The sequence below is a fragment of the Salmo salar genome, chromosome 24, assembly GCF_965601325.2.
Source record: "Salmo salar chromosome 24, fSalSal1, whole genome shotgun sequence".
In the NCBI taxonomy this organism is placed as follows: domain Eukaryota; kingdom Metazoa; phylum Chordata; class Actinopteri; order Salmoniformes; family Salmonidae; genus Salmo; species Salmo salar.
The window spans coordinates 17,394,749-17,407,062 of NC_138314.1; the positions used below are offsets into that span (position 1 = coordinate 17,394,749).

The following is a 12,314-nucleotide window of genomic DNA, read 5'->3' on the forward strand; positions in this document are numbered from 1 at the left end:
AACAGAACTAGTCAAATCCTGGGTGTAGCTTATAATTAAAAATCAGTAGTCCGGTAACCATTGGCACTGTAGGTATTCTAGATTGTTGATAGGCAGCGTGATCTGTATAGTAGTGTCAGAGGGGTGAGAGGTGAGCAATGGAAATGTTTCCACATAGACACAAATCTATGTACCGGTGTATGTGAAGCAATATGTATGTGTGTGTATACCTGTGTAGATGTCAATCCGGGTGGCATTTGCATCCCTGTAAGGAGATGATTGGCAGGTGGCAGACCAATCAGAAGGCAGATAAACCAGTGTGGTTAGACTCGGTTCCAATTAGAATGCTTTTACCTTTTATTTCAGAATACAGAGAATACTAACAAATACATTTCCCACCAGTTTAATCCTGAATCAGTTCAGTATTGTTTTGCTGCAATTGTGATTTACTAACACTTATGCATGATGTCCCACATACACACATTTTGGATGGGTAGAGATAGAAGAACAAAGAATTGTGAGTAAGAACAGAGATAAGTGCATTGTTGGTACCTGGAGTTGTCCACCAGCTCAGCCAGAGCTCCAAACAGGAACTCATGTGTCGTTCTGAAAACAAACATCCAACCAATCAACCTACAGTTCTGGTGCTTAAGAAGTTACATTTCCAAAACACTTTGCTGAGGTAAGGAGTGTGCCAGCGAGTACAATTTCACGTCAGTGTAAACATCAGTGAGTTCAATGTGGGTGGGGGTTGGGCCCTGTGCTATCACCAGGCCAGGGTTGGGTAACATAATGGGAGTTGTGGGGTGTGGCTGACTCATTGGTGAAAGTTGACAGCTGGGGTAATGGGGCAGAATGGAAGCTGGTAGATTTTAGGTGGGACACTATGTGATACTGGAGTCAACCAGCCCTAGCTAGTCGAATACATGCAGGTTTGAAGCACCTGAATCAGGCAGATTATTTTTTAGCAACCTTTATTTAACTAGGCAAGTCAGTTAAGAACAAATTCTTATTTTACAGTGACGGCCAACTCCGGCCAAACCCTCCCCAAACCCGGACGACGCTAGGCCAATTGCACACCTTGGGACAAATTCTCATCTGGCCTGACAGTCGATACTACTAAGTAATGGACCTTTTTCATAGCAGCACCCGAGTGTCTCCAGTGATTATGTTAAAGTGATTGTTATTTTTTAGAAAGTGCGTTTCCGTCACCCAGGGTGACATTGAAGGCATGCAGTGAATTCAGAAAGTATTCAGACCCCTTGACTTTTTCCACATATTGGAATGTGTTACAGCCTTATTCTAAAATTTATTAAATATATGTTTCCTCAATCTACACACAATACCCCATAACGACAAAGCGAAAAGAGATTTTTAGAAATGTTTGCTAATTTATCAACAGAAATAACTTATTTACATAAGTATTCAGACCCTTTGCTATGAGACTCGAAATTGGGCACAGGTGCATCCTGTTTCCATTGATCAACCTTTAGATGTTTCTACAACCTGATTGGAGTCCACCTGCGGTATATTAAAATGATTGGACATGAATTGGAAAGGCACACACCTGTCTATATAAGCTCCCACAGTTGACAGTGCATGTAAGAGCAAAAACCAAGCAATGAGGTTTAAGGAATTGTCCGTAGAGCTCCGAGACAGGATTGTGTCGAGGCATAGATCTTGGGAAGGCTACCAAAACATTTCTGTAGCATTGAAGGTCCGCAAGAACACAGTGGCCTCCATCATTCTTAAAATGGAAGAAGTTTGGAACCGGTCTGATGAAACCATGACTCAACTCTTTGGCCTGAATACCAAGCATCACGTCTGGAGGAAACCTGGCATTGAGGAGCAAACAACCTCAGTCATCAGCTTCATCAATAAGTATATCAACAACGTCAGCCCCAGTCAACATACGTACATATCCCAACCAGAAGCCATGGATTACTGGCAACATCCGCATTGAGCTAAAGGCTAGAGCTGCCGCTTTCAAAGAGCGGGACACTAATCAGGACGCTTAAAAGAAATTCAGCTACGCCCTCAGACGAACCATCAAACAGGCAAAGCGTCAATACAGGATTAAAATTGAATCCTACTACACTGGCTCTGATGCTCGTCGGATGTGGCAGTGTTTGAAAACTATTATGGACTAGAGGGAAACCCAGCTGCGAGCTGCCCAGTGACGAGAGCTACCAGACGAGCTAAATGCCTTTTATGCTCGCTTCAAGGCAAGCAACACTGAAAGCATGCATGAGAGCACCAGCTGTTCCAGGCGACTGTGTGATCATGCGCAAGACCTTTAAACAGGTCAACATTCACAAAGCTGCGGGGCCAGATGGATTACCAGGACGTGTACTCAAAGCATGCACGGACCAACTGGCAAGTGTCTTCACTGTCATTTTCAACCAATCCCTGACAGAGTCTGTAAAAGCTACATGTTTCAAGAAGACCACTATAGTCCCTGTGCCCAAGGAAGCGAGGGTAACATGCCTAAATGATTCCGCCCCATAGCACTCACGTCGGTAGCCATGAAGTGCTTTGAAAGGATGGTCATGGCTCACATCAACTGCATCCTCCCGGATACCCTAGACCCACTCCAATTTGCATACCGTTCCAACAGATCCACAGAAGACGCAATCTCAATCGCACTCCACACTTCCCTTTCACACCTGGACAAAAGGAACACCTATGTGAGAATGCTGTTCATTGACTACAGCTCAGTGTTAAACACCATAGTGCCCTCAAAGCTCATCAATAAGCTAAAGACCCTGGTGGTAAACACCTCCCTCTGCAACTGGATCCTGGACTTCCTGACGGGCCGCCCCCAGGTGGTAAGGGTAGGCAACAACATGTCTGCCACGCTGATCCTCAACACTGGGGCCCCTCAGGGGTGCATGCTTAGTCTCCTCCTATACTCTCTCTTCACCCACGGCCAAACACGTCTCCAACACAATCATTAAGTTTGCTGATTACCGACAACAATGTGAGACAGCCTACAGGGAGGTCAGAGACAACAAAAACAACAACAACCTCTCCCTCAATGTGAGCAAGACAAAGAAGCTGATCGTGGACTACAGAAAAAGGCTTGCCTGAACAGGCCCCCATTAACATCGACGGTGCTGTAGTGGAGCAGGTTGACAATTTCAAGTTTCTTGGTGTCCACATCACCAACGAACTATCAAGGTCCAAACACACCAAGACAGTCGTGAAGAGGGCACGACAAAACCTTTTCCCCCTCAGGAGACTGAAAAGATTTGGCATGGGTCCCCAGATCCTCAAAGTTCTACAGCTGCACCATCGAGAGCATCCTTACCAGTTGCATCACTGCCTGGTATGGCAACTGCTTGGCATCTGACCGTAAGGCACTACAGAGGGTAGTGCATACGGCCCAGTACATCACTGGGGCCAAGCTTCCTGCCATCCAGGACCTATATACTAGGTGGTGTCAGAGGAAAGCCCCAAAAATGGTCAGACTCCAGTCACCCAAGTCATAGACTAGGCGTGGGCAATTCCAGTCCTCGAGGGCCTGACTGGCATCACAGTTTTTCCCCATCCCCAGCTAACAGACCTGACTCCAATAATCACCTAATCATGATCTTCTGTTTAGAATACAATTTGATTAATCAGCTGTGTTTGCTGGGGATGGAGAACAAAAAAGTGTGACACCAATCAGGCCCTCGAGGACTGGAGTTGCCCACCCGTCATACACTATTCCCTCTGCTGCCGCACGGCAAGCGGTACCGGCGTGCCAAGTCTAGGACCAAAAGGCTCCTTAACAGCTTCTACCCCCAAACCATAAGACTGATTAATAATTAATTAAATCAATTATTAAAATGGCCAACTGGACTATTTACATTGACACCACCCCAATTGTTTTTACACTGCTGCTACTCGCTGTTTATCTATGCATAGTCACTTTACCCCTACCTACCTGTACCCCCGCACATTGACTCGGTACCGGTACCCCCTGTATATAGCCTCGTTATTGTTATTTTATTGTTACTTTTAATTTATTTGGTAAATATTTTCTTAACTCATTCTTGAACTTCATTGTTGATTAAGTAAGCATTTCATGTTAAGGTCTACACCTATTGTATTCGGCACATGTGACAAATAAAATTTGATTTGATGGTGAAGCATGGCGGTGGCAGCATCATGCTGTGGGGATGTTTTTCAGTGGCAGGGACTGGGAGACTAGTCAGGATCGAGGGAAGGATGAACAGAGATATTCTTGATGAAAACCTTCTCCAGAGAGCTCAGGACCTCAGACTGGGGCGAAGGTTCACCTTCCAACAGGACCACGACCCCAAGTACACAGCCAAGACAACGCAGGAGTGGTTTCGAGACAAGTCTCAATGTCCTTCCCTGTGGCTCAGTTGGTAGAGCAACGCAAGGGTTGTGGGTTCGATTCCCATGGGGGGCCAGTACCAAAAAAAAAAAGGCATGAAATGAAATGTATGCATTCACTACTGTAAGTCGCTCTGGATAAGAGCGTCTGCTAAATGACTAAAATCTAAAAATGTCCTTGAGAGGCCCAGCCAGAGCCCGGACTTGAACCCGATCGAACATTTCTGGAGACCAGAAAATAGCTGTGCAAGTTGGACACTCCCCATCCAACCTGACAGCGCTTGAGAAGATCTGCAGAGAAGAATGGATAGAAACTCCTCAAATACAGGTGCGTCATACCAAAGAAGACTCAAGGCTGTAATCGCTGCCAAAGGTGTTTCAACAAAGTACTGAGTAAAGGGTCTGAATACTTGTGTAAATGTGATTGATAGTTTTTTTTAAACTATCAATTTCTAAAAACCTGTTTTTCTTTGTGATTATGGGGTAGTGTGTACACATTGAGGGGGGGAAAACTATTTAATACATTTTTGAATAAGGCTATAACATAACAAAGATGGAAAAAGTCAAGGTGTCTGTCTGAATACACTGTATGGATAGCAGATTCAACAAACTGCATAATCAAAGCAGTTGCTTTTGAGGTGTTCTAAGGGATTCTCCTGTACTTTTGTATACTTTTTAGCCAGTAGTTCTTAACGTAGTCCCCCATGAGCCAAAAGTAGTCCACGAAAATAGCGTACTATATCATATACGCGCAGATAAACTCAGCAAAAAAAGAAACATCCTCACTGTTAACTGCGTTTATTTTCAGCAAACTTAAAATGTGTAAATATTTGTATTAACATAAGATTCAACAACGGGGACATAAACTGAACAAGTTCCACAGACATGTGACTAACAGAAATGGAATGTGTCCCTTAACAAAAGGGGGGGGGTCAAAATCCAAAGTAGCAGTCAGTATCTGGTGTGGCCACTAGCTGCATTAAGTACTGCAGTACATCTCCTCCTCATGGACTGCACCAGATTTGCCAATTTCTGCTGTGAGATGTTACCCCACTCTTCCACCAAGGAACCTGCAAGTTCCCAGATATTTCTGGGGGTAATGAAATCCAATCCAAAAGGTCCCAGACATGCTCAATGGGATTGAGATCCGGGCTCTTCCCTGGCCATGGCAGAACACAGACATTCATGTCTTGCAGGAAATCATGCACAGAACAAGCAGTATGGCTGTATACCATATGAGGGAGGAGGATGTCTTCCCTGTAACGCACAGCGTTGACATTGCCTGTAATGACAACAAGCTCAGTCCGATGATGCTGTGACACACCGCCCCAGACCATGACGGACCCTTCCACCTCCAAATCGATCCCACTCCAGAGTACAGGCCTCGGTGTAACGCTCATTCCTTCGACGATAAACGCGAATCCGACCATCACCCCTGGTTAGACAAAACCGCGACTCGACAATGAAGAGCACTTTTTGCCAGTCCTGTCTGGTCCAGCGACGGTGGGTTTATGCCCATAGGCAACGTTGTTGCCTGTGATGTCTGGTGAGGACCTGCCTTACAACAGGCCTATAAGCCCTCAGTCCAGCCTCTCTCAGCCTATTGAGGAAAGTCTGAGCACTGATGGAGGGATTGTGCGTTCCTGGTGTAACTCGGCAGATGTTGTTGCCATCCTGTACCTGTCCTGCAGGTGTGATGTTCGGATGTACCGATCCTGTGCAGGTGTTATTACACGTGGTCTGCCACTGCGAGGACGATCAGCTGTCCATCCTGTCTCCCTGTAGCGCTGTCTTAGGCGTCTCACAGTACGGACATTGCAATTTATTGCCCTGGCCACATCTGCAGTCCTCATGCCTCCTTGCAGCATGCCTAAGGCACGTTCACGCAGATGAGCAGGGACCCTGGGCATCTTTTGGTGTTTTTCAGAGTCAGTAGAAAGGCCTCTCTAGTGTCCTAAGTTTTCATAACTGTGACCTTAATTGCCTACCGTCTGTAAGCTGTTAGTGTCTTAATGACCGTTCCACAGGTGCATGTTCATTAATTGTTTATGGATCATTGAACAAGCATGGGAAACAGTGTTTAAACCCTTTACAATGAAGATCTGTGAAGTTATTTGTATTTTTACGAATTATCTTGGAAAGACAGGGTCCTGAAAAAGGAAAGTACATTTTTTTGCTGAGTTTATGTGCACCACGTCAATGCTTGCTCTCTCGCTCTGCTGTGTGATTCTTGCTAGCTGTCACTCAAATGGCGAGGGGCTGAAACTCATTGGCTGGAACTGAAATTGCTAGAGGGCTGGCCCACGTGGGCGGGAAAGCAGAGGAGGCTGGTGGGAGGAGCTATAGGAGGAGGACGGGCTCATTGTACGGTCTACAATGGAATAAATGGAATGGTATCAAACATATGGAAACCACGTTTGACTCTGTTCAAATAATTACATTCCAGCCATTACAATAAGCCTGTCCTATACAGTGCCTTCAGAAAGTATGCACACCCCTCGACTTTCTACATTTTGTTGTTACAAAGTGGGGTTAAAATGGATTTCATACATTTTTTGGTCAACGATCTACAAACAAATACTCTAATCTCAAAGTGAAAGAAAAATGTACATAGTATTTTCCATTAATAAAAAGTCAATACACTATAATCACATTTTGCAGCGATTACAGCTTTGAGTCTTTCTGGGTAAGAGCTTTGCAAACCTGGATTGTACAATATTTGGCCATTATTCTTTAAAAAAATTCTACAAACTCTCAAGTTGGTTATTGATCATTGCTAGACAGCCATTTTCAAGTCTTGCCATAGATTTTCAAGCCGATTTAAGTCAAAACTGTAACTAGGCTACTCTGGAACATTCAATGCCGTCTTGGTAAGTAACTCTAGTGTATATTTGGCCTCCTGTCTTAGGTTATTGTCCTGCTGAAAGGTGGATTTGTTTCCCAGTGTCTGAAGTAGACTGAAACAAGTTATTCTAGGACTTTGCCTGAACTGTGCTTAGCTCTATTTCTTTTTCTTCTAATAAAAAAAACACCCTAGTCCTTGCTGATGACAAGCATACCCATAACATGATGCAGCCACCACCATGCTTGAAAATATGAAGAGTGGTACTCAGTGATGTGTTGTGTTGGCCCCAAACACAATGCTTTGTATTCAGGACCAAAATATTTTTTTTTGCAGTATTACTTTAGTGCCTTATTGCAAACTGGATGCATGTTTTGGAATATTTTATTCTGTACAGGCTCCCTTCACCGTACAGGCTCCCTTCACTCCCCTTTCACTTTTTCATTTCTAAAAACATAATTACACTTTAAAATTATGGGGTATTGTGTGTAGATCAGTGACACAAAATCTAAATGTGATCAATTTTAAATTCATTCTGTAACAAAATGTGGAAAAAGGGGTGTGAAAACTTTCTGAAGGCACTGTAGCTCCTCCCACCAGCCTCCACTGGGGGAAATGGCGCAGCACAGCTTCCAGAAAACAATCGCTTTCAAACTAGGGGTTTCATGGCTAATTGAGGTAAGAAAGTAATTATGCATGTATGAACTACACATTGACACATCCAGCCCAAAGCGGGAGGTTTAAAAAAAAATACTAGTCTCAAAAGTTCCCGAAGCATGTCCTTAACCCATATTCACAGTTAGCCATTGTTATGTAAAGGCTGGGAAAAAGTCCCCAGCGGCCTCACCTTGGCCCCAAGTAAGAGCAGGTCTGAGGAGGCCATGGCCCAGTGAGTTTGTGTTTCAGATTCTCTACTGGAGTATTTCATATTTATGTAATCGTGTAGCATTGCCTGGCTACCCCAACTCCTTGCTCTGGTCAAACACTATGCCACGCCCACAGACATTAGCACCTTCTCCACAATGAGTCTAGATCTGAGTACCTCTCAGACGATTTCTAGAATGTAAACATATTCTAACCGTTCTGATTGGTCCCAGAAACCGATGGGTTAGGCCAGAGCTAGAACCCGGAGTAAGGCGGCATTTTGAAAACGTGTCATTGGCTTTGATACTCTGACTGGTTTGAAATGATCCAATCGCTGATGACTTTGATTTGTACAACACCCCCCATTTTGAGATTACCACAAACTACTTCAAAGACGGCAGTGTCAGACTGAAATATATAGCGAACATAGAGCAGTGGAAGAATTCAGTTTGAGTCGTCAGGCAATGTGTAGCAGAGGTGTTCTGATGAACTAAGTAACCTTGCTTGAGACCTGAACACACATGCTAGCTCCCAGAAAGAATGCCAAGGCTTTGGCACAGTGGGCCAACATGGTCGATCCAGGTTTGAATGCAGTTTGTATCCTTTTTCCTCTTTAGCTGTTCCATTCATTCATCCCAGTAAAGGCAACACATTATCTTTTCCTTTTGTTGTTTGAAAGGAAATGCCACAGGAGAGGGTGGAGTGCATTAAGTATTAACCTCGGGCAGCAGGTATAAGAGGCTTTAGGAAGCTAATAGTTTTAACCTTATTTTTAGAATACCTTATTATACCTGTTATGATCTCTATCCTCTCCAAATGTGAGAACATAAAAATGCCCCTGTGGGGATGGTATTCCTTGCTATGGCAACCCATGAATGTGGCGTTATTTACATGTGGCCAGAGTTCAACAGCACTCTGCATAAAGAAGTACAGTATGTGTGTGTGTGCGGGGGTGTTAAAGCATCATGTACAGTTGGTCTCCTGTGACTTCATGAGTTCTACATAGTCGGGCTGTGCTTAGACTCATATCCAATTTGATGAATTAATGCCCATTTTATGTAAACAGGGCTTTATATGTTGAAGCCCCCCCCCCCCCCCCCCGGCGAAATATCTTCACATCTTAATTAAGGGGAGGGCGTTGATCTACAAGTTGCATCAGCTATTTATGGTGTGCTGTTTGATGGTGTTAGTCTCTCTCATCTTGGCCTTAGTCCAAAGTGCATTGCTCCTATCCATAAATTACTTATACCACTGGCCTTCACTGAGCCCTTAGCGGTCAAACAGTAGTTGTTTATATAGTGTTTTCAGGGAGAAAGCAAAAGTTCAGACACCCTGGACAGCTGTCATGTATCAGCTGTATCCATCAATGACTTGGTTATGTAGGCATCATTAGCAGCCATTTTCAACTTTTTACTACTCCGCGTTTTGCTCAGGAAGGTCTTTCAACTGTATGGTGCAGCAATATTTTGCAGTAAAAAGGCCTTTTAGCATAACCGTTCCTTTTTATGTAGTCTATTCAACCATCTTTTGAGATTTTAAAAAAAGGCACAATTTTAGTCCCTCATGTTGTTGACTGTCAGCGTCCAAGGAATGCAATGTCCTGCTCCATAGTGTGGCCAGTCTGTAAATCACTTTCACTCGACGTCCACAATGACATTCCTCTCCTCTTTACAATGTCCACATTGGAAAAACGTCAAGTAATACTTTCATGTGTATTTTGTGACCTCCATGTGATGTGTGTAGTATTAATGCTAGTGTGGTGTGTGTAGCTGTGAGATATATATATACCACAGAAGGTACTTACGAGTTGGTGTGCAGATACTCGAAGGTGAGCTGAGCCCTGTTCAGGGTGCTGTAGTTAGAATAGGCCATCGCCACTCGTTAAAAGCTACTTCCTGGTCTTCTTTCTGACTTCCTCTCAGTCCAGTGTGGCTTTTCAAGAGCTTCATGCACCTACAGATTCACAGCAGCAGTCAGCTCCACTGGTCAAACATATGCATGGTGTCAAGGATATTATGAATGTGTGAAATAACAAGAGCCTGGAATATAATGAGCTTTCATAAAGATCAAAGGGCTATTCCACAGTAACGGAATTACGTGGATACTTTTTACACTTTAAAATGTATGCCAAACAAAAAACATTGATTTCAAAGAACCATACAACCCTATGCACAATGACTACTTTGAACACAGTAAAATAAAAAAATAAAAAACATACTTGAAAAACTGTGCAGATGCAAAGTTTGGTCAAATCTCCCTTCGTTTTAGTATCAGTTTTTGTTACTAAATGTATCTGCACACTTCTTCCCGTAAATTTGTTTTTATAAAATGTTCAGTGGAAATTGTTAAAAGTAGTCCTTTGAAATCAATGGTTTTTGTTTGGTATACTATACATCTTAAAGTGAATGAGTGTCAGCGTAATTCCATTACAATGGAATTTCCTAGAACAAATACCACTGGAGGAAAAACCTCTAGATATCTGATACTTCATCATTAATAAAACAGCCACCAGACTATTACATTGAAACCCCCCCACCCCTCCATTTGTTTTGTACACTGCTGCTACTACTCGCTGTTTATTATCTATGCATAGTCACTTCACCCCTACCTACATGTACAAATTACCTCAACTAACCTGTACCCCCACACACTAACTTCGTACCGGTACCCCCTGTATATAGCCTCGTTATTGTTATGTTATTGTGTTACTTTTTACTTTAGTTATTTGATAAATATTTTCTTAACTCTTCTTGAACTGCACTGTTGGTTAAGGGCTTGTAAGTAAGCATTTCACGGTAAGGTCTACACTTGTACTCAGCGCATGTGACAAATAAAGTTTGATTTGATCAGAGGGAATAAGTCCTGTTGAAAAGTATGCCTATTCAAACTTGGAAATAAATCCTGTGGTGGTTGGCAACCTCTGTCAATTCATGACTGGATTTGATTGCTTTTTCTAGAGGTAAAGACGTGTTATTACTTAGCACGATCAGTCTCTATCACACAAACAACCCCCCACTCTCTCTGCTCCTGTCCTGTTTCGAGCTTGCCAGTTTGTAGTCCTAAAAAACAGAAACGAGTTCGTTCAGCCATTCCTATGGGGAAAATGAATGGGGAAAGAACCGGGTTTTGGGATAAACGCCCAAAATAAGGTCTGACGTTACAGGCTTAGATCGTATACGTTTTGTTCTACGAGATAATATCAGTCAGTTAACATGACCTTTATGAATTATGAAACCTTTGTGCTTTTTCTGATTACATAAGTGCTTCTTCAAAATTCACAAAAATGTTTACCAAAAAAAAAAATGTTTAGTTGATTAAGATCTCATAGCACAAAACTTGATTGATTAATATCTCCTAAGCCTTCGTTTGCCACAGACCTTATTTTGGGCGTTGATCAAAAAGCCGCACAAAAACTCCATTCATTTTCCCGTAGGCTTTGTCCAACGAACCAAGGCGGAGCTATTGCCTAGAAAAAGATGCCATTACTAATTTCTCTATAGACCACGCGCCAGGTAACACTCCACTTTCAAACTGGCCCGCCGAGAACAGAACACTCACGTGGGAGGCCTGTTAGTGCTGTTTATCTGGATCATTCCATAAGACTCATCTAGGCTAAATCTTGACGTAATTTTTATTATCGAGTATGGATGAGCAAAGAGACGAGGTTATTGTCAAGTTGCAATGTCCAGTCATGCTTTAACAAATGGTTAGTCTACTGAGCAAGTTAACTAGCAACCTATATTGGCTCTCACACCCACAATTTCTGGTAGCTACCCTCCCTATGTAAACGTTAGCTAGCTAGTTAGTTAGTAAACACCTGTAAAGAGCACATTAGCATGTATATTTATCCAATATGCAAACCGTTTGGAGCGCCAGCAGCTTCAAATTGACTTTAGGTCCGTGTAAAACATCCGTCGAAGCGATAACTACGTTACATTTCTGAAAACAACCAACTCTACAGGCCGCGAAAACCTCATCCTTTCTCCCCTCCCTCACAGTACTGCGCACAGAGGAGAGGAAGGTCCGAAAGGTACGCCCGCCTCTACCGTTCATCTGAACACCAATAGAAACACGTCATTTATTTACATTACTGTAATTTGTCAATCTTCGTGCCACGTAAATAATCAGGAAGTAGAACGTCTCGATTCAAGAAATAAGCAAATATAATAACGATATTTAAAGACATTGACGTCATGTAATCAATATTTTAATGTGAGCCTTTTGCCTGTTAAAGTTTTGTTTCTTATTATTGTAATATGCGTAATGAAGCCCAGCACACGCAAGT

The 12,314-nt window shown here is 43.0% G+C and overlaps 1 protein-coding gene across 1 annotated transcript in view; it reads right to left on the bottom strand.

Annotated features, from left to right (window-relative positions):
- Positions 1-12,046, bottom strand: part of LOC106584997 (ATPase MORC2) — a 30,534-nt gene extending 18,488 nt beyond the window's left edge. Inside the window, 4 exon segments of the mRNA XM_014170714.3 lie at positions 210-244; positions 532-585; positions 9,834-9,982; positions 11,891-12,046. Coding sequence (XP_014026189.3) covers positions 210-244; positions 532-585; positions 9,834-9,901 — 157 coding nt within the window. The 5' untranslated portion in view covers positions 9,902-9,982; positions 11,891-12,046.
- Positions 12,047-12,314: the final 268 nt, after the last annotated feature.